A 27,722-nucleotide genomic window follows, 5' to 3' on the forward strand; every position below is an offset into this window, starting at 1 on the left:
ACAGGAATTATGCTAGCAGGAATAAGGATGTAATTATCCTTTTTGATTGGTCAGTCCAATGGTCAGGCCAAGCCTTGATTACTGCATGAAGGTCTGGGGGCTTCATTTCATGAGAGATGTAGAGCTTCTGAAACGATTCGAGAGAAGGGCGATAAGATTCGTGAGTAGAACAAAGCGTTACTGCGACCATGAACGGTTTAAGTTCTGCAAATTGGAGTGTCTGGAGACTAGGCACCTGCGAGTTAATCTGATTGAGATGTTTAAGACTTTAATTGGCTTTAGCAAGCTCATTGCTGATTGGATTCTTCTTTTTCCTCAGATTACGCACTCGAGGTGGTATAAATTCAAATCGAGGAAAGATAGCTGTAGAACAAATGTGCGGAAATTTGATTTTAGCCAGTGAGTGGTTGATTTCTGGAAGAACCTTTCATTCATCGTTGTGGATGTTAATAGCTTAAAGAGAATCAAGGAAGAACTGGACAATATTTCGGAGGAAATACTGGGTGAAATGGGAAGTGTGTGTTTTTTTTTTTTTTTTTGGCTGATGCTCTATAAGTTTGCTTTCTGTGTCATATGCCACTACTAATGTTAATATACAACCGAAAGAGAGCGTGATAAATGTCATTTTGCTAAGTAGAATTTGTGATACTGTAAATTTTTTTAAATGATTCTCGTCAAATACACTAAGTGATCACTGAATTATGACTACCCCTATGAAAACTGAATGCGACCGGTTAACCACGTCAGGTACAAGAGTGCGGAGTTAGTCGACCTATGTAGCATAGATAAGGTTTCAGTGGTTCAGTAGGTAGTAAAATTCCGAGTGTGATGGGTAAAAGGAAGGATTTATCGGACTTTGATAAAGGACAGATTGTGGGTGCTCGACGAGCTGGTGCCTCGATTTCCCAAACGGCTGAACTGGTGTTGTGTTTGAAAGCCGACGTAGTTAAAGTGTACCAGGACTGGCATCAAAATGGTCAAACAACGCCCCGACGGCAAATCTGCAAAGGTCAATGAAAGGTTGATGTTAGAAGTGAGCGCCGGGTCCATCGACTCGTACAAGCGAACAGGCGCAGCACTGTTGAAGCGTTGACTACCTAATACAACATGAGCCAACCCGGAACGATATCTGGCATTACCATGCCAGATATCGTTCCAGATATCGTTCATCGGCGTAAAAGACTCGCCTGGTGCAAAGAGCATGCAAGTTAGACGTTAGAAGACTGGAAGAAGGTGTGCTGGTCGGATGAGTCACGTTATTTACTCCACACCGTGGATGGTTGTGTACGGATTTGGCGTCAACAATATTGTGCTCTTGATCCATCATGTGAAACAACGTATCAGTGGTCTCCGCTTAGTGGCATAGTATTTTGGGTCAGGCGCCACCGGTGGTTTCTCACATCTGCGCCGTATGTACTCTGTGATGGAATGCAGAACAACTGCAAAGGCCAGAAAAAAGTGTAATATGAAGTTCTGTGTTTTTTCTGTTGTTGCGTCTCTGGCTGCTTGGCTGCAGGGCCACTAGTGGGATCCTACATTGCCCGCCACCACCATTGGGAGGTGGGCTAGGCTGCCCGTTATACTCTGGCTGGTCTCTGCCAGGGTCGCCTGAGCTTCCTGACAGAGAGCAAGTAAAAAAAAAAAAAAAAAAAAAACTTTTTGTTGAAGAGAGCACGCTAGGAATTAGAGTAAGAGTAGAGTGGGTCAGAATGTAGGGTAAGGAACAGAGATGGACCAAGGTGAAGGGCCCACCCGGCGATTTCTCCGCTTATCGTCAACTGCTTGCTGACCGTGTACACTCCGCTATGTTACAATTTTTCCCGAATGGCGATGGTGTCTTCCAAGATGACAATGCGCCGAACCATCGGGCAATTGTTGTGCAGGAATGGTTTGAGGAACACAGTTCTGACTTCCAGCATATCGATTGGTCTCCGAACTTCCTCCGATATGAATCCCATAGAAGACGTCTGATATGCCTTTCCTATGGAAAGGCATATCAGGCGTCTGGATACACCAATCACCTTCATACCTACATTGCTAACCGAATTGCACACAGCTTGGTTGGCCATACCCCCCGAACGCTACCGACATCTTGCAGAATCGATGCCACGTCGGATAGCTGCTGTACTGAAGGCAAAAGAAGGACCTACGAAGTATTAGGTAGGTGGTCCCAATTCAGTGATCACTCAGTGTATGTACATTGCAGTTTTTTTTTTTTTTTTTTGATTTGGTAGTTGTTGGCGCATCGGCTTCTGTGGCCATATTGCACCTCCCAAGGTTTTTGCAGTACTTTGATCCAAGCCCGAGGCGGGAATCGAACCCGCGACCTTTGGGTTGCCGGGCAGGTACTTTACCCACTCGACTAGCCCGGTCGGCAAGTACATTGCAGTAAAGTGCCCTATTAATAAATGAAATGCTATACAGGCTGTTTAAAAATTTTGATCAATAATTTAAAGGTGAACTGTAGAGACTACAATATGCAAAAGAAGCCTAGTAAACATGGGTCCTTAAGTGAATCATTTTCGAGATATTGCACATTTCTAGTTGGGATCCACCGCTGACTTGTTTGTTTAGGTTAAGTTATGCTCATTCTCTCCTTTTCCCCTCTCTCAATGCTCTGGAACGTAGCAGGCCTACTAGTACTTGTCAAAGGATAGTCAACATGGAAAGAAGTTACAGCAACGAAGAGTATGCGAACATGCATTTCATGTATGTTAAAGTCAACGGCAGTGCACTCGAGGTTGCACGTTTGTACCAAGAAGCAATTCCCCGCCGAGGACAGCCCAACAGGTGCACATTCATCAGGGTACATCAACGCCTTAGAAAGCACATGGAGTAAGAGCAGGTAGGCCCAGAAGCATAACACGTGATGTTGAGGAACAGATGTTACAACACGTGATGTTGTAACATCTGTAAAATCATGTGATGTTGAAACTACAAATTGTATTATCTTATGTTTAATAAAACCACCCTTAGCAAAGGATTCACAGCTTTTTGCTAAACTAGTGCTCCCGTAGTCAGTGGCGGATCTTAACAGAAAATGTGCATTATCTCGAAAACGGTTCATTTTCGGTCCGATGTTCACTGGGACTTTTTTGCTTATTTAATTTGTACTTTTCACCTTTAAATTATTGACCGTCATTTTTGAAACACCCTGTATATATACCCACATCACCCGTCTAACCCGTCCAATAATTTGTTACTTTCCTCATTAAGTTTATTCAAACTATCCGCTAACAGAACAGATGAAAGTTTATTCCAAGAACTAACTTTACCCTGCTGGTCCCCAGCAAATTTCTGCACGTTTTTTCTGCAATCATCCTTTCCCATTTTCAAGTTATCCCCTTCATGGTTCTTGTCAGAACAAGAGTAAGAACGCCATCAACATTTAGCTAACTCAATCCATTTAAAACTGAAACCCCAAATCAGATCGCATGACATGTGTCTGTTAACTAGACGCTGCAATCTGCAGAACTAAATCCATAGCAAGAGTACCACTTTGTTTTCACTCCTCACCAATTTCATTACCCGTTCTCTCTGCGCCCGTTCCAAGAGATCTAGAGATCCACATACTTACGAAAAGAAAAAAAAAAAGAGTTCCAGATCTACTACGTATTATTCAACATGTGGACTAATCATTGCCTTTTACAACAGATAAACATCTCCTCATCCCTGTTGGCAAAATTCCTCTATATCATTGACAAATCCCCATTAGCATTTCTTGCTGACAATCTACTATGCTCATGAAACCTCACCTCTGACTTTACAACCACTCCTAAGTATTTTTCCTTCATCACCATCCTCAGTGTTTCCTTCATCACTACCCTAAGTGTTTCCTTTTTCATCACCTTCATTGTTGCTCTCGTGGGTAGCACGGAGCAATAAAGAGATAGAATCGACGTCCGTCCCTCACTGGAATGAAAAGATCCGAGTTCGAGTCCCGTTGAACGTAAGGAATTTTTCTGGGCATTTTTCACAACGTAGCTGAGTTAGTCGGTCTCAGGTGAGGTTGGCATGTTATTCTGTAATTATTGCTACCAATTTGCGGTACGTCGCATTTGTTAATGTTAAACTTCGGTTGCCACTTTTCTGCCCATCTGCCTATATATCTAGATATATATCTTGCTGAAGTAGCATATCCTGATTACTGTTATTAACCATCCTGCCAAACTTTGTAACTGCAAATTGAGACTAAGCTTGATATGTCTTCATAAATATCGTTAATGAATATTGAAAACAACCATGAGCCAAGCAGTGAAAGTGGAGGACTGATAACAGTTCATGAACAGCAGAGCCTTTTTATAACAACTCTCTGTCTTCTCCCGCTCAACCGTTCCTTTATTCATAGCAGCAACTTGTCCCTAATGTCACACTGCTTCAATATTGTTAAGTCCTAGAAATTAAATCGCGAGGGACCCCTGGACCAATAATAACTGTATTGTTTCAGGGCCCACCTCGACTTTGGACCCCCGGAGCAACTGCAACTCGGTAAATCTGGAGATATACGAGTAATACTCGTATATCTCCGGATTTACTCACACACCAAACAGACTCGACACTGCACTGTCCACCCATGTCAGTTGGATGCAATTTCTTAGATTTTATGTTTCTTAACTAACAGCATAACTCTTCCTCCCTTCCCATCCTGTCTATCCTTTCTGTACACATTGTAATCCCCAAATTCCAACTCTGCGTTCCTTATATCTGTGTGACACCACGTTTCTGATATCCCAACAATATCTCCCTTTCATATTTTGACCAGCTCCTCAAATTGTCAAATTTATTTACTAAACTCCTAGCCATTATGTCCTTCACCTTAAGTGTAGGTCTTAATGGGATTAATTTACGATGGGAAAATGGGATTAATTTAGGAGGGGAAAAAGCCCAAAAATATTTATAATGATTTTGGATTAATAAACTTGAATAAATAAAAAATAACTTCTTAATAATTAAAACCCTTGACATTCACTAAAAATTCGGACAAAACGCATGCATTTCTAGGATGTCTTGACAAGTTCTGAATGAGCAGCTGCAGTATTACCATTAGACCCATTATTTTCAGATATCATGGCATTACCTAAATAAGAACAACTCCCCCTTTATTCCCCCATGGGTGACTCCACATGTGATGTCGCTGCTATCTTACAATGTGTGGAAAAGACTCGAGTTTGATTCCTATCGTTGGCTGAAGTTCAAAAATATTTTGTTGGAACGAGAGGGACTTTTGCAGGGTTCAGAATAGTTACACCTTCCACCCGGTCTGATGTTTCAACACACACATATACAATATGACCAGGACCTTGAGACTGCACCTGAACAGACTTAACACCATTCCACATGAGTTTTAAAATATCCCATAATATGTTCTGATAAGCTGTTTGGTTGATAAAGCTCTAAAAAAATAGACTGAAGTGTGAACAACATACACACTGCACCCCATATTATGACTTTGTGGTAAACAGCAGTTACAATCACCATATGAAAAAGGTTTGAGTTCAAATTCCATTAAGGGAAAGGAAATTTGATGGGTTTCTTCAAGGTGGATAAGTCAGCTGATGTTCAGTTAGGATTTCATGGATTTATCCTGGAAACTTAGATTTTTCTTCCTGCACTTAATTAGCATTATTAGTGAATATGATGCAAGAAAGCACGCTTATCCAGCATCAGTCAAAAAAAAAAAAGAAAAACACTTCCCATTCGCTGTAGATGTAATTATTTTTTCAAGAAATTTATTTAAGGTACATTGACGATCGCTAATACCATTAAGTCATTGAGCATTACGTGATTGTTGCATATTTATTGATATAATTAAAACTATTATGCCGTTGAAATTAATTTTGTAATAACTATAATATGTATTTATTTATTTATTTATTTATTATTCAATTTATTCCATATGCTTCACCCCTGAACAGCCTTCAGCTAGGAGGGTGCCTATATACATTTGTACATTTTGACTTAGACAGCAAACATAGAAGTCGTACATAAATTACACATATTATTATTATTTCTATTTTATAGAAACAGTTTCTATATAATATTATGAACATTAGTTTCTTTATCCAACAAACATCTAAAGTGAGCAAATATAGCGGATAAAAATATATACAGTGACACGAGCAAAAGGTAGAGACATATAAACACATACGCGTCCTAATGTGTGCACATACAGCCAATACATATACATACAAAACACATAATGATTTAAAACAAATTAATTCTTCAGCAAAGTAGAGTTCATGGGAGATTCCATCCTGAAGGAGATAATCAGGAAACTTCTACAGTTGTATGTGGTGGTACATGTCCTGTATCTTCTCAGATCTGTACGCTTTCTCATCACAGAACTTGTGGGGATCAATCTTCAGGGTGTTGTACGTTTGGAGGATGTTAGACGGAAAACATCTCCTAAGCATAGTTAAATTCTGTAATAAGCTTCTTAGGGGAATCCATGAACTATTGCAAAGGACGCGGGAAAGCCTAGGACCTGCAACAAGATTATGGACATTTGGAGCGTCAAAGCGATCGGTGAGGAGTTGACAGAGATTACGCAGATTTTCTGTAATCAGCAACTGATTCCAAGGGGTGCAACCGAGGTTAGCATACATGATTGATCTCGAGATGGTGAAAGGGAGGCCATTAACACGGTTCAACCACCTTAAAATCCAGTACTCGATACCCATGAATTTTTTGATGTTAGTGAGGGAAGCAGAGGACCAGATCGTCGAGGCATACATGGGAATGGGAACAAGACATGTTTGTATGTAGTGAGTGGCAAGTTTTTGGTTGTTTACTCCAGTAAGTTCCTGTCTTATCGCCCACATTGCTGACAGAGATTTTGCTTTAGTGTTGGCAAAGTGCTGTTGGAAGGTCAGGCCTTCATCCCAGGTGAGCCCTAGATCAGTGTGATGAGAAACCTTTTGCACTCTAATACCATTTATGTAGATGTTTATGTTCATCTTCTTCTTCAGGTTGGTGAAAGACATTTGTGCTGACTTGGTCGGATTTATGGATAGGCCAATATTCTCAAGATAATGGACAAGTTCTTCTATTAGGGCAGTGGCATGGGCGTTGATTGCTTCAGATTTGTCACCGTGTTTTGACGAGATGAAGAGTTTTATATCATCTGCGTAAGAGCTGCAGTCAGGATGCGTAGATAGGAAGGGGTCCAAAGCGGCAGCAAAAAATAGTGCGGAAAGGACGCCACCTTGGGGGACTCCTCTGTAGACGACGTGGTTCGATTGGAAGGTTCTATGTTCTACTCTCAAATGCCTTTGTTTGAGAATGGAAACGATGACTTTTAATAGGCCTCCCTGTATTCTGAAGTGCCTTTCAAGTATTGTCATCAAGGAATTGATTGAGACATTATCGAAAGCAGCTTTAATGTCTAAAAATACTACATCAATCTGTTCTTTGGCGTTCAGAGTCATTTGGATCCGAAATAGGGTGTCCATTAGATTAGTCACAGTTGATCTCTTTGGAATCACAGTGTGTAAATATGGTGGTCTTTTATGGAAAAAATGCATAACAAGAATTGGCAGCAGAGTCTTCTCGAACAATTTTAGTAAATTGCAGCTTATAGAGATTGGACGAAAATCCTTCTTGTCTTTCGGATGTTTGACTTTAGGCACAGGTTTTACAATATAATGTTTCCATATTTCAGGGATAATTCCAGTGTGTAGGGTTTCTCTAAATATGTGTATCAAGACCTCGATGATGAATGGACTGCTTACTTTCATGATGAAGAGGGGGAACATATCAGGGCCAGAAGTGGATTTATTTGGGAGACTATTTAATGCCTGAATTACATTTTCTTTGGTTATGGTGATTTCTGTTAGTAGAGGTCTGATATCAAGATTGGATCCGGATGGAGTCATGTTATTCATGTAATTTACCAGCCAACTGGTATTGTCTGGTGCGAGAGAGTTATTCTTTAAATTAGGGTCTGGAGAGATTCCGAAGATACTGTTCGCCCATTCCCTAAATAAAGTTTCATCCATGGTGAAGTTGGTATTCTTGTTGTTATTGATTCTTTTAGACTGTTTAAGCTTTTTAGAAATTGCAAGGTTGTACTCTTGGCGTTTGTGCTTTAAGAAACAGGCTCGTTCTTTTTTGTAAGCGATGTAGTCTTCAGCGGTTCTAGTTTTCTGCCATTTTCTGTAAGCCTTTTGTTTTCTTACAAACACAACCTTCATATTGTTGTTAAACCACCAGTTAGATCGATGTGAGATCCGAATCTCCTTAGACGCACCAACACAAGCTATTTGAAATAATTCTTCAGCCAGGATGGAAGCGGCTTCAGGCCCTGACTTTTCTAACAGACAGTTCCATTTATACGTAGTGAGGCGATGGAGGATTATTTCTTGCTTAATGAACTTGTTTGAAAAGACTCTTCTCGTATGCAGCGTATCTGTTATTGTTTATTATTGTAATTGGGTTTTTAGGAGCATCAGCGACTAAGTCTATATTGCTCGGTGTGTATTGTCTGTAAATTGCGTGTGTTCTGAGGTCGATTTTCTGTTTGCAGGACGAAAAACCCCAGTTTCCGGGATAACAAACCATGCTACACTCACTGAGACCGACTAACTCAGCCTCGTTGTGAAAAAGGCCCAAAAATTCCTCAAGTCATTGACTGGACTCGAACTAGGGTCTTTTCGTTGGCAGAATCATCGTCCTCCCCAAATCGGAAGGTATGTGGAGTACAATGATTCTACCAACTGTGCCATCCACGAGGGCGTGTGTCATAGCTAAACTATAAATTGTGTTCATGTAGGCTACTAGCGTGTCTAATGCACCAATTACTTATTAATATTTAAATAATTATATTTTTCATCAGCTGATTACATCCTGTATACATCGATGGACACTCAACAGGGACCAACACACACACACATCAATGTACAAGTGAAAGCTATCAGCAATATACAATCTGTTTCTATGATTCATGTTCAGTTTAACAGGTTTTTATTAATAGAAACAGAATTTTATAGGAAAGTATGGTGAAATTATATCAATTGGGGAGTTATTTAGTTGTAAACTGGAAATAAGGGACCATTGGTCTGACAGATAGTGTCACTATTAATTAAAATCATAGTTGTTGTTGTAGAGTTTTAGGAGTATCAGCGACTAAGGCCATATCAATCGGTTGCCATGTCCTTCTGAAAGGAGGGAGATATCAATCTATATTTGAAAAAAAAAAAAAAAAAAACATCGGAGAGGTATTTCTCTCCGATACCGACTTATCATTTTTTAGGGATGCATAATACCTTAAGTTGAATTAGTTGCTCAAATAATATAATTTATTAACAGCATCAGTTTCATGCCTTATAGATTAAGAAACCTCCCTTCCACCTTTCCACTTTGATAACAGTTTTAAAAAAAAGTTTACTGCCCACATTGATTTGTGATCGAAAAACACCTTAGATTACATGGGCCCTGGTGGGTAGGACAATTGGTAGAATCACTGTTTTATCTACACCGGTTGGAAAACACCTGGGTTCGAGTCCGGTCAATGACCAGAGGAATTTTATGGGCCTTTTTCACAACGTGGCTGAGTTAGTTGGTCTCAGGAGAGGGTAGCATGGTTTTTCCTCTCAGAAACTGGAGTTTTTCGTCCAGAAAACAGAAAATCGACCTCAGAACGCACGCAATTTACATACAATATATACGGAGCAATATGGCATTAGTGGGTAATGCTCCTAAAAACCAAAAAACAACAACAGATTACATGGGTGATCCCTGATGAAGAATATTTTCGCCCCAAATACCAAACAATATGTAATGTGACTCTCAAATTAAGAGAAATTCGTAATTTCTCTGACAGACAAACTTTTTAAAAAACTAATAAATGTAATTTAACCCCGGGGGCTCACAGCTGATGAGTATGGGCTTGGCACACCCAGGGTCCTGAGCTGGATATCACCATTCTTCTCTTTCTTGGTGATTCCCTTCTACTTTTGACTCTCTCTCTCTCTCTCTCTCTCTCTCTCTCTCTCAGGGTAACTCGGGAACTTTTTTTTTTCCTGGTGCAGCATAAGCCTCAGGTTTCCTTGCACTATATGGATATTAATAATAATAATAATAATTAATAATAACCCTTAAAAATAAAAAAAAAGAAAAAAAGAAAGAAAATAACTCACCAGTACAGTACAAGGCTCGTCTGTTTCTTTTGGATTCCAGGAATTCAAAATCGAAGCTCCTCAGCCATTCATAAAAAGAATTAACGTTTAAAAAAAAAAAAAAAAAAAAGACTTTCACAAATATGCAAAGCAAGTTACTGAAATCAGGAACAGAAGTCTTTCTGGTCGACATACCTGAGCTCTCCACAATATTCCTTAGATGTGTCCAGACAGTTGCTAATGACAACGTTTGTAAGCTTAATTGGCCCCTTTCAAGATCGGGTCTCCCTCGGCCTACCTTAACTCTCGTCGAGAGATAAGGTAGGCCGAGGGAGACGGGTCACATCTCTTGCTCAATCAGCAAGCAGCACTAGAGGATGGGGGAATACAGCGACATCATTGGTTGAAACGGGCATGTGTTTTTTCCTTCCGCATACGTCATAAGTGGGTTGAATATAATTTAAAAAGTAAAAGCTTAATGACGTCCTGAAGATTGTGACTAAATGGGAGGGGTGTTTTATGATATCGAGGATGTTTTACCTATTATGTCCCCTTCAGTTGTCTGGGGAGAAGAGTTCAATTTTTCGTATTGGAAATGATGTGGTTTGTCTGTTTTTAATTACCTGATGGAATACTGACCCATTTTCTTCCCATCTGACTGGCTATGTGTGAAGGCTAGTATTATCTAAAAAAAAAAAAATAATAATAGAAAAAAACCTGACTGGCTTTCTCAAGATAGTTTTTTCATGGACTATATATAATTTTCTGCGGCTACACATCGAATGCGCTTTTTTCTTCTGATTCTTCTTATATATTGACTTGAATTTGTTTTCAGCGACTTTTTCGGTATGTGTCTTTAAGTTTGCAATTTGTTTTGTCAAGAAGAGTGCGATTTCAGGTTTCGCTTAGGGAATTCGATCTTAAGAACTGCATCTAATCTCTCTATGCTGTTATTCCTTTATCTGTGGATGTTTCGGATGTGACGAAGACACATTTTCCTACTCTGAAACGTTGTCTGCATGGTGGTCGCAAAGCAGACTTGGTGACTCTTGTCAAGTTGCTGTTGTAGGATTTTAGGAGCCTTATTGTTCCGTGTATACTGTCTGTAAATTGCATGTGTTCTTAGGTCGATTTTCTGTTTGCTGGACGAAAAATCTCACCCTCTAACCTTCTTCTGGTTAGAGGGTGAGAATTCTGAGAACTCAATCTAGCAGACACTTTACTCACGTGCAACTTTGATGGATGATGTACTCCACAGACCTTACACTAGTTTGGAGCTCTGCAGCTAGTTCTTTGATTAATCCTAGTTCTTCCAGGAGTAATGCTTCAATTTTTGTAACACTCTTCTGTACAGCAGGCGCCTGATGTCCTGGGATTTCTTCATCATGCACTGAGGTTCTTCTAGATTTGAATTGTTTATACCAATGTGCGACAACACTGTAACCTGGGCAGTCTACTCCATAAACAGCGACCGTTTCTTTGTGGATTGTTTTGGGTGGTTTCCCTTGCAGATAGATGTACCGAATCACATCTGTATTCCACTTTATACATTGTGACACTTCACTTTATTCAGGGCTGAAGAAGTGGCAGTCATGGAAATATAAGTTTCGCTGTGTCAACATCAGTATTCTGCTGCTATTTTAAATAACCCACACGTAGCTGAGAGTGCTTCCTTTATTTGCAGAATCAGAAAAGTTTATAAGAAGAAAATACGAGAACATTAGCGTATTTAGAAATCATCTGGACTCGAACTATGTTAACTCAATCGCATAAATTCTCGAATTAATCGGTTGATTACGTCAGGCGTATGTTATTGCCCCGGACGAGGCAGTAGTTCCAATAGTACTACACATTTGATGCAAATATTCAAGAGTGAGTCCACATATGACCGAAGCAGCTGTTCAGAAGTGTACCCTATTCCCAAATAAATGTATATCATGTGAACTTACGCCGCGAAATCTTTCAACTCTTGTTCCCCTTTCAACCTTGCGCTCCCTCTCCACCTGCACAAAAATGATGGTCCACCTGCTCTTGTTTGTTGACTGTGTCATTGCTGGTGATTTCAACCTACCACCCCCAAGCAGCTAAGAGACATGCCAATCCGTGCCTTTCGCCTACTTCCCAACGATGACACAAGAGGGCAGCATATGTTTAAAACTGCACTATGTACTTTCTGTTCATAGTGCAGTTTTAATAATGATAATGATAAACGTTTGAAGAATGATTCCTATCGAGCCCGATGTACTTTCAGGATTGATTCAGGGCCTGAAAACAAGGAAAGTTTATATAAACATTAAGGTACATATATAGGCGAGTCACATTTTTTTTTCTTAAATGAACTCAATTTTTCACGTTACCAGTTAATTATTAATATGATCTTTATTGTAAGATTCCTACACTGCGCTGCCACTTTATTAGCTACACCCCTGCTGTGCACACAAATGGTTTGTCACATGACTACAGTTGTGGATATAAATGCAGCAGAACAACCTTTCTAGTATCAGTTAAGCGTACAAACCGTAGCAAGAATGGAGAAAAGGAGTGATCTCACGGACTTCGAGCGTGGCATGGTAGTAGGTGCAAGACGTGCTGCACAAAGCATCTCTGAAACGGCAGTTCTCCTGAACTTTTCACGCACCACAGTTTAATGGGTGTATCGAGAATGGTGCAACGAACAGAAAACATCCTCTCAACGGAACTCCTGTGGAAAAAAATCGCTGAGAAAGAAAATTGATGAGAGAGGCCAGAAGAGAATGGCTAGAATTGTGCAAGCAAACAGACAGGCCACAATGTCGCACATCACGTCAGAATACAACCTTGGTGCGCAAAACAAAATATCGCAACGGACCACTAGTCGCACTTTGTCGCGAATGGGCCACATCGCGTACCCTTTTTATAAATGAAGAACAAGCGAGCACTCCTCCTGTGGGCGCAGCAACACCAGCACTGGACTATCGAGGATTGGAAAACAGTTGCTTGGTCCGACGAGTCGAAGTTCTTGGTGTATCATGTTGATAGAAGGCTAAGAATTTGGTGAAAACACATGAATCCATGGACCCGTCATGGCTGACGGCTACAGTACAAGGTGGTTGGGGCAGTGTTATGCTGTGGGAAATGTTTTCTTAGCACACGTTGGGTGCACTGATACCCTCAGATTCACGTCTGACTGCCACATCGTACCTAAACATCGTTGCTGACCAAGTGCATCCTTTCATGTTGACGGTTTATCCTCAGTCAGATGGTTACTTCCAGCAGGACTGCCAGTTGGAGACACCGTTTACAGTGGTGCATCGAACACAAGGACTGGACAACAGCGCAATGGGGTAAGGTACTCTTTACTGATGAGAGTAGATTCAGTCTCAGCAGCAATTCTGGACGTCAGCTAATCTGGAGAGAGGTTGGTACACGGTATCACCCCACAAACATCATTGAAAGGGATCGATATTGCGGTCGGGGTGTTCTCGTCTGGGGAGGCGTTATCTTGGATGGACGTACACAACTCCAGATACTGGAAAGCTGTACTGTAACCGGTGCACGTTATTGTACTGAGGTAATCCTTCCCCATGTGCGTCTGTTCCTACGTGCCATTTTCCACGAGTTCGTGTTTATGGATGATAACACCACACCCTATTGCACTGAAGCTGTTGATATGCTTTTGGAAAGTGAGGACATTGTTCGTATGGATTGGCCTGCCGGTTCTGACGACTTAAATCCCATCGAATACATACGGGACTCTCTGGGGAGACGCCTAGTGGCACGTCCACACACACCAGAAAATGTTCACTAGCTGATGATGGCGTTGACAGAGGAATGGACGATGTTACCGCAAGAGTTTATCAACAACATTGTTCTAAGTATGAACAGGTGGGGCAAAGCCTGCATCGACATTAGGGGTGGCCATATCTCCTACTGAGGACCACTTCTTCCCTTTGTTCATCTTTGGCAGTGATGCATCTGTATCATGGCAACCAGTGCTATGTTGCCATTTTTGAATAAAGTCCCTCTGTACCGTTTTGTTTCCGTTGTTGTGTCGGTGTTTCTTTCATTCATCATTTCTGTACCTCACGAGGTTCCTTTGGTATGTTTTTTTTCCATATCCAGGCCACTCTTATGAGAAGGTAAACACAAAAACGTGACTGGTCCTTAAGTTTTTCACACCAGTGTAATGTATAAACGTAATTTTTACACGTCGTTGCACAAAGAACATTTGAATTCTGAACAATCTTGATGCCAAGAAAGCTTCAGGTTTTGATGGCATTTCTCCACTTGTTCTCAAAACCTATGTACCTGTTCCGTGTTGCCTTTTTATACTTTCTTATTGCATTGATCTTTTTCATTCTGCTTGAAAATTTGCTCGTATCCAGCCAGTTCGTAAAAAAAAGTGACAAATTCCTCCCTCCCTCCCTTCTAGTTTCGCTCCATTGTACCTTCCTCTACCCTTTCCAAAATAATGGAGAAATCTGACATCCACCAGCCTTTACACTGTCTTGAAACCTTTCATCTGATCAACGATTGCAAATATGGATTCCGTCAATGTCGATCCACTGATAAGATATTATTTAACGTTATTCGTAATCATCATCGTGAACTTGATCCGGCTTAGGTCTTTAAAGACCTGTTTCGTTGTAGCTCTTGGAGGTGGTCTTCATCTCGCCATAATTTTCTTGGTCGACCTACATCTCTCTTGCCTGTTGGTTTGGAGTTAAATGCTAATTTTGGGATCCGGTTTGGGTTGATTCTTTCTATGTGGTTGATCCATTTTTTCTGATACCGTTTTATGTCATTTACTGTGTTATCTACTTTTACTACTATTATCTACATTATTCCTCTTTGTAAAAATTCAATATACAAGTTTGATTAAACTGAAGCAATTTCTCTTGGCATTTCTAAGGCTTCTGATCATGTTTGGCATAAAAGTCCTAAGCTCCCATTTTATCTATTGCCGATTGTGTTTTGAAACAGGATATCCATTTTTCCATATAACTTCTTACTGCCGTGAAGGTGGTTGACACCTCTCAATCTCTGATTTCTACACTAAGGCTGGTGTTTCCCAAGGTTCAATTCTTTCTCCCAGTCCTCTCCATAGATTTGCTGATGATGGCACTCAATATTACACTTTATTGTTTGAGAAACTTTGCCCAGAACAAACGGCCTCAAGTTCTCGAATACCGCCACCAGTTTCTTAAATGCCGATCTCAAGATAATTCAGTAATGGGGCAAATATAACTTAATTAACTTCAAAGCACTTTTAAAACTGCTTTCAACGACACTCACATTTCTAGAAAAGGTCATTCGAGGTGTGGCAATAAAGTTCCCGGTGCTGTTGCGGTCATATTCTGAGTTTAAAAATAAAGAGAAGTGGTATGTTGAAGTTCAAACTTCCTCCAACAGATGGTGGTACACATTGTCCAGTAGGCTGACAGGTTACTTGAAATTGTGACATGGAACGGTAACGCGTTCTGTGTCACGATTTTGAAATTGAGCAACGATCAGTTATCTGTTGTGTGGCTTGTAGATCAACTTTGGGCATCAGCGCTGTTATTTGACGGAAAGAACATTTTAGGTTCATCGTGTAGGAGGTTATCCTTTCCTCCCAACCCACAATAACATTGTAAGCTGAGAGGAACGGATCAAGGTTTGCAGCGAATAGTTCAGCAGAGAGTACCTCTCCTTACAGAACTCCTTGATTTAATGTGTAACTGATGTTAAAATCTTCATGTAACTTAATGTGTAAATGTGTAACTGATGTTAAAATCTTCATGTTTCATAATTGTATAAACTAACCACTTCCGAAACACCAGATGTCAGTTTTTTTCCAATAATCAACTACCAGCTGGCTGAAGAAAATTTCCGTTTATTTAACACTTCAATCAGACCTCTTCACGGGTGCCTAGATATCAGACGCTTCAATTTGAAGAAATGAAATCTTTCTAGGTAAGAGTGCCCATTTGTTCTCCTCACCAATCCTGTTCCCTTTTTCCACGAGTTCCAACAAATCAATATCCTTACTAAAATAAAGTTTCCAGACCTGTATTCAATATGTAGCCTTACCATTGCCTTATACACACAACGGGGTAATCTTATCTTTGCTGGAAAAATTCCTATATATTATTGATAAAACTCCTTGAGCTGTTCCGACAGCCTGTCTTCACTGCTCAAAGAACTTCATATCTGACTGCACAATTACTCTCGAGTGATCTGATCACTCCAGGCAGCAATGTAATCGGTGCAACCAGTGAAATGTTTATGGGTTGCTTAAAATTTGCACCGAGGAAAATGAGGGTCACAAGTTGACATGAATGAGCAATGTTTTTATTATTTTATCACGTCATTGTTTTCTACACACAAGTCAAAAAAAAAAAAAACTTTTGTATTAAGACAGTCACAGACAGAATAAAGCAAATAGATACAAGGAAAACTGTGACGTGAATGATGACATGTTGCCTTCTTGAGTATAAAGACTATACTGGCTGTTCGACTACAGTAATCTGAAGCCAGAGTGAACAAAACACGTGACCATCAGACTTTGAAAAAGGTCTTCTTGTGGGTGCAGGAGTCACCATTTAAAAAAAAAACAAAAAAAATCAAAGGTTTTTAATGATTGGAAAGCAAGAGTTCTTCCATATCTCGAAGGAGTAGATGTGTCAGCATAAAAACAATACTTTAAGAGCGAAGTCGTTGTGCTACTCTAAGGACGACTGTACGGAAAAGTAGGACATCCAATGTGCAGCAAATAACATCTGAATTCAACCAAGCATAGCACCACCCTATTTCAACCCCGTACCATGCACAAGAAATTGCAGAAATTGGGCATTGGCAGCCACTTTCGGAAGCCACATGTTTCAGAGAAAAACAGAAAAATCCGCGTGCAGGGTGCGAGACCGTCGTGATTGGACAGTGGAACAATGGAAGAAAGTCATGTGGTCAGAAGAATCACGATACACTCTGTTTTGCACTGATGGTAGGCAGAGAGTGTGGCAAGAAACTCACGGAGCGATGGACTTTGCTTGCCTTGTTAAGACAATCCAAGCATCTGGAGGTGGTAACATGGTGTGGGGAATGTTTTGTTAGCACGGATAGGTCCGTTGATACCGATGGAAGGTCGAATATCATCCAGGGAATACCTGAATTTTGTATCAGATCTACTGCACCCTGTAATGTTACATTTTTATCCTGAAGGTGATGGTCACTTTATGGATGACCATGCTACAGCGCATCGTGTCAGAATCGTGCAAGAATGGTTCAGAGAACATGACACGGTTTTCCACCGTCTCCCCTTGCTTCCACATTTACCTATTCTCAATCCTATTGAGAATGTGTGGGATATGCTGGAGAGAGCTATTCGACACGAAGTCCTCTTCCTTCAACTTTGTCGCTCCTGCGCAATAGTTTGCTGGAAGAATGGTTACAATTAGACCAAATATCACTAACACACCTTATAGGATCCATGCCGCGCCCGACACTTGCTGCTATTAGAAACAAGGGTGGTCCGATTCGATACTGAATAAAAGTACGTATATTTTTGGCCAGTGTGCGTATATTTACATTAGACACTTAGCCGTTGACATAACTTTAGCTTTAAACTGTATTCTTTTTCTGTGACAGCTAGAGCTCAGATTTTTAGGGACATTCGTTGTCAGCAGAATTCCCAAGGAGTTATTCATTTATTCATTTCTCTCCAGTTGATCTCATTTATCAGGAAGAAAAGCACAAAAAGTTTCGTACTTAATGCCCTATTAGATTTTCAGATTATCAAGTTGAAAAACCAAAATAATCCTTATGGGACCAATGCTTGTACGTATATTCACGAATATGAATTTTTTTATATATTTGTAACTGATTCTCTCCTCTGTTTCGAGCATATCAAAATCAAAGCTCAACAACTTAAAAAAAAGACAACAACAACAACAACAACAAAAGGCCCCTTGGACGAAGTTTCTGCGATTTCTGAATCCCCCAAGATACTATTGGCCAAATAATGCAGTCGTATGAATATTTTATGTACAATATTCCACATATGATAGACAGATTGACGTCTCTCACTAAAAGATAAAACGAGATTCTCGGATAAGCCGATGCTTATCGACAAGGCAAATTACCACAATAAAAGGTGCCAATAAAGAAATCTGTCATAAATAAACAAGGAAATATGTACACTGCAGGACGGTTTATCTTAAGATTAAATAAATGTTATTGTAGACATTTTGCAACTTATGGAACTGCGTAATAACAAGTTGAAAATCATCAGGTACATGCTTTTTTGGTATACGAACTTGATATCAAAAGATGAGCTTATTCTTTCTGGATAAAAGACATTTCAGGATCTTTGTATCGACGATTTTCTTGTCCAGATTTGATGGGATGTTCTATTTTATGATGCAAGAAAGGAAGCTTATGCAGCAACAGCCAAAAAAACAAAAATTGCATTGGACTGTACGATATACTTTTTATTTTTGTAAGTGTTCCAAATAAAGTTTTTTAAATTTTATTTAGAAAAACGTTTATTTTAAAAACTTGATTTATTTAGATAGAACGGACATTTTTCTGTTGACCTCGATACAATCAAATGTTTTCCCAGTTCAAAGTTTCACTAATTTGTTGTTCTTTTTTTGAGACAGTAGGATGGTTGGTTGTTGAGGGTTTTAGGAGCAATAGCAACCATTGCGCCGTATATACTGTCTTCAAATTGCAGTCTGTTCCGTTCTCCAAGTTGAGAAAAAACCCATAACAATTTCTCGCATCATTGATGGAATTCGAACGCAGGTCTTTTCCACCCGGTGTGGAGAGGAGGTTGATTTTACCAACTGTGCTACCCACGAGGGCTTAAAACGGTAATATTGTGTTCGATTTTATAGTATATGAACAGGTTACCATCTGCGTGCTTCACTCCTACTATAGTTTGTCCTGATGGAGTTTCTTAAGCGCCGCTCAGATGGTCAAACATAGTTTCCCCCTTACTTTTTACCCCAGGGGCTCACATCTGGTGAGTATGGGCTTGGCACACCCAGGGTCCTAAGCTGGATATCATCATTCTTCTCTTTCTTGGTGATTCCTTTCTACTTTTGGCTCCTTCTCTCTCTCTCTCAGGGTAACTCGGGAATTTTTTTTGGCTAGTGCAGCACAAGCCTTAGGCTTCCTTGCACCATATGGCTAATAATAATAATAAAATGGCGAAACAAAATTATTAAGAACTTCGATTCAGAGGGTTTTATCTTTTCAAAAATATAAATATAACCGCAATATCTGGAAAGTCAAGGTCCTTGCCACTGAAATCTCAGGAAACTAGGTGGCAGGGCCTGCCAGAGTAAATAACTGTAATACTAGTGTACCTGGTCTGCCTCCACGGGGCGAAGTGTGGGCAACGTCCGGCCTCAGCTGGGGTCTGGCGGCTAAATGGCCAGAAGAACAACGGTACACAACATCACACACCTCAAGATCCATATACTTTTAAATCTCTGGCCTTTACAGTGAACTGTATCACACCACAATGTAAACTACGCGGAGATGGGGGAAACCCCTGGTGCCGTTTGACCCTAAACACACTTTACACAATAAGTTAAATATTTCCAGCCTTGACAACAAGCTGCAACCCTATAGTTTTGTGCCTTAAAATGCAGGCAACACTTTCCTAAATTTAGACGATTAGCGTAATTTAATATTAATCTTGTTTGCCTGTACCTAAATATATCTTATTATATTATTCTCAAACTGTCACTTAAACAATTAAGAATGTCAACCATACGTTGAACAGGACGCCTAGTATACAAGTTGAGCTAACGTCTCTGTTGATGGTGCACGTGCCACTGCAGTTTGGATGACACATTAAATATTTAGACTTCAGGATCGATTAGATGACTTGTAGAGCTCTTCTGGAACTGATAATTCTCGAGGAGGTGAATTAGGGCTAGTACATAAACTCTGGCTTTTCATCAAAAGAGATCACATCAAGTTATAATTTCGAGGGTTTAGTGTCAAACAACGCTAACTACAAAATCATTTTGTAGTCGATGTTTTTGTAATTAACCAAAAAAAAAAGTCACTTGACATTTTCTTGGTTTACCGGAATATACTTACAGTCAAAGCTAACTTACTAAAGTACATGCATAAAGTAAAATTAAAGTCGTCTCAAAACAAAAATGCAATTTTGTTTGGTAAAGGAAATTTTGTAGTTAACGTTGTTTGACACAAAATCCTCGATTTATTAATTGTAGCGTTCTGTTACCTTACAAGGTATATCAGGCTTAGTATCGAAGTTTGCAGATGATACAAAGGTTGGCGGGGTTGTTAATGACAGTAATGGCAGTGTGCTACTGCAACAGGATCTAGAAAATTTGGGAAAGTGGGCTGAGAAGTAGCAACTGAAGTTTAACATTGACAAATGCAATGTACTGCATATGGGTAAAAGTAACCCGAGAGGAACGAACCAACTGTGGTACTACAGTTGCTACTTCTGTAGACCTAGGAGTAATTGTGGAGTCAGATATGAAGTTTTCTGAACAATGCAGACAGGCTGCCAGGGCAGGTCATGGGGTTTGGTCAATGATATATAGGAATTTTGCTAGCAGGGAAAAGGAGGTGATTGGTTGGCCACGCCTTGAGTACTGCGTACAGGTCTAGAGGCCTCATTTTAGGAAGGATGTAGATTTGCTTGAGCGTGTACAGAGAAGGGCAACAAGATTGGTGAGGGGAATGAAGGGATCCTCTTACCAAGAGAGGCTTAAGTTCTGCAAATTGCAGTGTCTGGAGACTAGGCACCTGCGCGGTGATCTGATTGAGGTGTATAAGGCCTTGAATGGGTTGAGCACGCTGAATTCTGATGGGATCCTTCCACTTGCTCAGGTTACGAACCTAAGGGGGCATAAATTCAAATTAAGAAAAGACAGATGTAGAATAGATGTGCGGAAATTTTCCTTTAGCCAGCGGGTAGTTAATTGCTGGAACAGACTTCCATCTGTCGTTGTGGAAGTTGATAGGTTAAATAAATTTAAGGAGGAACTGTACACACATTTAGAGAGAATGGTTGTGTATTTTTTTTTTTTTTTTTTTGGCTGATGCTACATAAACTCGTACACTTGCTTTCTTGCATCACATGCCATGATTACTATTACCATTACAAGAGTGCCCCCTCGATTTATTATCATCTGTAACCTTACAAGAGTGCCCATTAGATTGTACAAATACTGTAGTGAATTATGTTTTTTATAATATTTTTTGAATGCCAACTTTTTTTTTTAAATAAAGAATAAGTTCGGTATTCATAAAAGCTGGAATAAAGCTTTGTTTTAATAAATGAGACGCAGTTGTTGTTTCTACAATAAAACCGGTTTAATATAACTAAACTAGTTTTATTGTAGTTATACAAGCTGCTGTTCCTTATTGGAAATGAGTTGTTCGTTATCTTAGCTGTCAGCATATCTTTTACTTTATAGATTTGCTCGATATATTCGCAGTTTAGAAGTATAATAATTATTACTCAATTATATATGACAAACAGATGTAAATGCGATTATATGGAGCTTTCTCGCATGGGGTCCAGATTGCAAACCGTGAATTGCACTCTATTATCAAAGCTTGGTTTTTACTGTAGTTTTATAGCTCATATACATTATAATCTTCTCTTGTTTTTATTCGTAAAAGAAACATGAACATTGAACTGAACACTAAGTATGACGTTATTGATTTAGTTTCCCTGTTGAAAATTTGTTTCATCACAAACCACAGTTTATAACGATTGCGTTGTAAGTTTATCTGTAATTTTTGACTACGATTTATTTTCTTGGACTAATAAATCCACAGTAGTGAATTTAGAGGGAGGCACAGGTGGTGGGGGAGTTCCCTCTGAAGAACTTTATTCCCTTGTAAGAACTGTAAAAACACTGTTTTTACAAAGGGTAGACATTCATTTTACTAAGCACCTTGCATTGTTTTAATAAATGACACTCAGTTGTTGTTTCTATAAGAATTACTTTTGCTTTTCTTTATAAACAATAAAATGTATTATTTATTTTTAAAATAATTATTTCGTATTGCCAACTAAAATTATGTATTCCAACAAATATAAGCGGATGTATCATATTAGGTTCTAAATTTCTTAAGCCCCTTCTGGATGTATGTAACACTACTTTATTAAAAAATGTCGATAAAGAGTTTTTGATCTCTTTTTATTACCTTCAGATCTGGTAGTAGTAGTAGTAGCAGTGGCATGTGATGCAAGAAAGCAAGTGTACGTTATGCAGCATACGCAAGTTATGCAGCATCAGCCAAAAAAAAAAAAAAAAAAAATCACACCATTCCCTCCAAATGCCTGTCCAGTTCCTCCTTAAATTTATTCAACCTATAAACTTCCACAACGACAGATGGAAGTTTGTTCCAGCAATTAACCACCCGCTGGCTAAAGGCAAATTTCCGCACATCTAATCTACATCTGTCTTTTCTTAATTTGAATTTATACCCCCTTAGGTTCGTAATCTGAACAGGTGGAAGGATCCCATCAGAATTCAGCGTGCTCAACCCATTCAAGGCCTTATACACCTCAATCAGATCACCGCGCAGGTGCCTAGTCTCCAGCCACTGCAATTTGCAGAACTTAAGCCTCTCTTGGTAAGAGGATCCCTTCATTCCCCTCACCAATCTTGTTGCCCTTCTCTGTACAAGCTCAAGTAAATCTACATCCTTCTTAAAATGAGGCCTCCAGACCTGTACGCAGTACTCAAGGCGTGGCCTGACCTATATATCATTAACAAAACAATTCCTATATATCATTAACAAAACCCCATGACCTGCCCTGGCAGCCTGTCTGCATTGCTCAGAAAACTTCATATCTGACTGCACAATTACTCCCAGGTCTTTTTCATTTTCTACCACCTTAAGTGTAGTACCACACAGTTGGTACGTTTCTCTGGGGTTACTTCTACCCATATGCAGTACTTTGCATTTGTCAAGGTTAAACTTCAGTTGCCACTTCTTAGCCCATCTGCCCAAATTATCTAGATCCTGTTGCAGTAGCACACTGCCATTACTGTCATTAACAACCCTGCCAACCTTTGTATCATCTGCAAACTTCGACATTAAGCCTGATATACCTTCATCAATATCATTGATAAATATACAAAACAACAGTGGTAACCCGTATAGCAAAAAAGATCCAAGCAATCTATATAAGCCCTTGTGGGTACGGATTTATGGTGCAGGATTTATTCCATTTAGGACGTTACGAGTAACTGTGGCTCGCCTCCTCATGGTATGGGCAGGTAATGGGAAGCAGCCTACATCGGTAATCGCTGCTTCCTGGTAACAAAGTGGCTAGAAACAACTAAACAACACAACAAAACGCACATTGCACAACATAGCATTAAACTAATTTCTGGACAGTTTAGACTTATGTACGATCACTCTATACCACGGCATAGTTGAATTAGCGTTAGGATACGCCCTACGTAAGCACAGTTGGTATAATCATCGTCTTTTCCACTACCGGGTGGAAAAAAAATAACTAAGTTCAAATCCCGTCAGTGACAAAAGAAATTTTTATGGGTCTGTCTCACAACGTCACTGAGTTAGTCGGTTTCAGGCAAGGGTAGGATGGTTTTTTTCTCCTGGAAATTAGGTTTTTCGTCCAGCAAACAGCAGATCGACCACAAAACATACGCGCAATTTACAAACACTTTATACACTGAGTGATAACTGAATTATGACCACCTACCTAATACTTTGTAGGTCCTTCTTTTGCCCTCAGTACAGCAGCTATCCGACGTGGCATTGATTCAACAAGATGTCGGAAGCGTTCGGGACGTATGGCCAACCAAGCTGTGTGTAATGCGGTCAGCAATGGAGTATGGAGGTGACTGGTGTATCCAGACGTCTGATATGCCTTTCCATAGTGTTCCACAAGTGCTCAATAGGATTGATATCGGAGGAAGTTCGGAGGCCAATCGATATGCTGGAAGTCAGAACTGTGTTCTTCAAACTATTTCTGCACAAGTCCCGATGGCTCGGCGCATTGTCATCTTGGAAGACATCGCAATTCGAGAAAAAGTGTAACATAGCAGGGTGTACACAGTCAATAAGCAGTTGACGATAAGCGGAGACCACTGATAAGTTGTTGACGCCAAATCCGTACACGACCCTCCAAGGTGTGGAGTAAATAACGTGACTCATCCAACCAGCACACCTTCCAGTCTTACAACGTTCAACTTGCATGCTCTTCGCACCAGGCGAGTCTTTTACGCCGATGAACCTTGGTTAGGAGGGGGGGTCGTCTGCTGGTATACCCCATACGTGCGAGTGTGCGATGCATGGTTATGCTAGATATTATTCCTGGTTGGCCGGTGTTGTATTGGGTAGTCAACTCTTCAAATGTGCTGCGCCTGTTCGCCTGTACCTGTCGTCGGACCCGGCGCTCACCTCTACAAGACCTTTGCAGTTTTGGAGTAGGGTTGTTGTTTGACCATCTTGACGCCAGTCCTGGTACACTTTAATTACGGCGGCTCTCGAACACCCCATCAGTTCAGCCATTTGGGAAATCGAGGCATCAGCTCGTCGAGCACCCGCATTCTGCCCTTTATCAAAGTCCGATAAATCCTTCCTTTTACCCATCGGAATTTTACTACCTACTGAACCACTCACACCTTATCTATGCTACGTAGATTGACTAACTCCGCACTCTCGTACCTCACATGGTCAACGGGTCGCATTCAGTTTTCATAGGGGTGGTCATAATTCAGTGACTACCCAGTGTATATGGCACAATACGGCCTAATTTGCTGATGTGCCTAAATCTCCACAGCAGCAACAACATACGTAAGACACACATGGAAAATTTTCCATTGCACTGCTTTCATTTGTTTTTAAACTAGTGAGTAGATTAATCTTTCTGTGATAGTATTACATCACCAAAAGATTAGTTTAAAATTTAGCCATTATGTTATTTTTTAAATGAATATTAGATTGGCCTTCTTGTGGTGTTGTTTTTTTGTTTTTTTTCAAAAGTAGTGCAAAACCAGCGTAATAGGTTATAAGGCAAAGAAAGAAAGAAAATAAACATGAGCTATTTTATATTATTATTATTATTATTATTATTATTATTAGCATTTGGTGCAAGGAAGCCTGAGGCTTATGCTGCACCTGCCAAAAATAAATTTCTGAGTTACCCTGAGAGAGAGAGAGAGAGTCAGAAGTAGAAGGGAATCACCAAGAAAGAGAAGAATGATGATATCCAGCTCAGGACCCTGGATGTACTAAGCCCATACTCACCAGATGTGAGCCCCTGGGGTTATTTTGAAATCTAATTAATTTCAATTTTAATTAATATTAAAATTATGAATTAAAATTATTGATTAATATTACATACTACAATTTAATTTCTTTAATTATTAATTAAATTAATTCATAATTTTATTTATTTAATAATAATCACAATTTTATTTTCTATATTCTTTTTACGATTCAGGCATTTTGTCAGCCAATTATCATATTAGGCTGAATGCACCTGTTGCCACTGTGTGGGCGGATTTGAAATTGGGGGGAATGGTTGTTGTTGTAGTTGCAGTAGGGTTTTAGGAGCATGAGCGACCTTGAGGTTGTAACAGTCATTCTCTCAGATATGCCAGACAAGATGTATTTGCTACCTGGGAGTCTAAAACGCTGGTGGAACTGATATTCGGGTGATATTCAAGTCAAGTGGACCCAATTTCGACAAAGTCTGGACGGTCTGTGACAATCAAATCCTCTGCTTGCACCTTCACGATGGTGGGACTGTTAGTCATCCTGGGTATAATCTCCATGCACATGCACACTGTGGGTGACCCAACGTAAGCAGGGGTCGAGGTGTGGCACCCACACCACATGGAGGAATGCCACACCTCTGGCACCTCTGTGTTACCAGGCAATACTAGGTGGTAGATGACTCTCATCAACCGGTGCAATACCACCATTTTGCTTATTGGAGACTTGAAGTGGTGGAACCCATGTTTAGTCTCCAGAGCTAAGTTCCAGTCGTCCCTTCCCGATCTCTTCCATCATGCAGTATGACTGATGACTTTTGAGGTTATGATGAACATCATGGTGGGATCCAATCTTCCTTACATTTCGAGGGTACAGCTCTAAAATGGTATTCGCAGGCCGGCTGCTAGTTAGTGCACCGGACCGAACCTATTGGTAACTCTTTAGGAGGATTCCGGATCAGCTAGTGTATAATCTTGCTTCCTCTACTCTGCCATATAGAGACTGGAGGGAGTCCGAGTGGTGTGTATGCTGAAGGAATTGTCGAGGCCACGTTATGTCAAGGATCTGGGTATATTCGTACCATGTGTACGCCATATCCAAAAATTTCATTACTTCATACAGCATGACCCCCAACCATTCCACTTTTTCTTACTATTGAATACACCATGAATTGTCAAACTAATAGAGAAAGTTTATCAGCGAAAAGGTCTAAACCTTCCAAACACTTCCTAATTCATTTCACAAATATACGTGGTCTCAATTCTAATCTCAACGATGTCCATTTCCACTTGCAGTCTGCCAAACCCCATGTACTTTTTCTGACAGAATCTCAGTTATCGGTTGATTCAACTACTGCTCATCTCAGATGCCCAAATTATTCGCTGTATGATTCCTTTCGCCTCAAAGGTGGTGCTTGTGCATATATCCGATCTGATATTCCCTGTCAGAGACATGGTAATTTAGAATCTCCTCTTTTTTTGATCTTCTCTGGCTTAAAATCTCTCTACCTCATTGTGTCAAATTCATTTGTTTTTCTCTACCGTTCTCCGAACCTCACTTTGACTTCTCTTTCACTTCCTTTCTTTGCAACTTGACTTTCTCCAGTCCAACTTTCCTAACAGTGAGGTAATTTTCCTTGGTGATTTTAATGTTTACAACTCCAGCTGGCTTCCATTTTCTAATCACACCGGCACAGCTGGTCGAGATGCTGATGCATTTGCAATTACTAATGCCCTTGCACAGATTGTTCATTTACCTATAAGAATACTGGAAAATCCTAAACATGCAGCCAACACGCTTTATCTTTTTCTTACAAACAACGCTTCTAAGTACAAGGTCGAAGTGAGTGGTCCTTTAGGCACCTCAGATCACATCTTGGTGATTGTCTCTTCTCCAATGGAGCCTTTATCTCATGGCTATTCCCAACCTCGTGTTGTTTGACATTACAAGGATGCAAAATTAGATGACCTGCGAGATTTCTTTTCTTCTTTTCATTGGTCGGATTACTGTTTCAAAACTTCTGATGTCAACGTTTGCTCAGATCGTGTCAGTGAAATTATTCTTGTAGGAATGGAATCGTTTATTCCACACTCCACTTTAAAATCTCGTCCTTTATCTAAACCTTGGTTTTCTAATAAATATGCTAAGGCTGTTCAAGAGAAGAATGTTGCATATCGTAATTGTCTTGTTTCCAAATCTTCAGTTTCATTTTCTGCCTACACCAAAGCTCGGAACAATTGTAAAGCAGTTATTAATCAGTCCAAACTAGATTTTGAACAGGCTAAGAGTAAAAACTTGCTTCTTGCCCTAATGGTAGTCGAGCATTCTGGTCTAATAATAATAATAATAAGATTCTTTATTAACATAAATTTTATACACTAGTGA

The 27,722-nt window shown here is 40.0% G+C and overlaps 1 protein-coding gene across 1 annotated transcript in view; it reads left to right on the forward strand.

Moving 5' to 3' along the window:
• The first annotated feature begins 2,698 nt into the window (after positions 1-2,698).
• Positions 2,699-27,722, forward strand: part of LOC150090250 (Na(+)/citrate cotransporter-like) — a 76,651-nt gene continuing 51,627 nt past the window's right edge. Inside the window, exon 1 of the mRNA XM_090390230.1 lies at positions 2,699-2,835. Within this exon, the coding sequence (XP_090246356.1) occupies positions 2,699-2,835 (137 nt within the window). The remainder of the gene's footprint in view (positions 2,836-27,722) is intronic.

This window comes from Mastigoproctus giganteus, chromosome 2 (genome assembly GCF_048544385.1).
Source record: "Mastigoproctus giganteus isolate SK-2022 chromosome 2, ASM4854438v1, whole genome shotgun sequence".
Classification (NCBI taxonomy): domain Eukaryota; kingdom Metazoa; phylum Arthropoda; class Arachnida; order Uropygi; family Thelyphonidae; genus Mastigoproctus; species Mastigoproctus giganteus.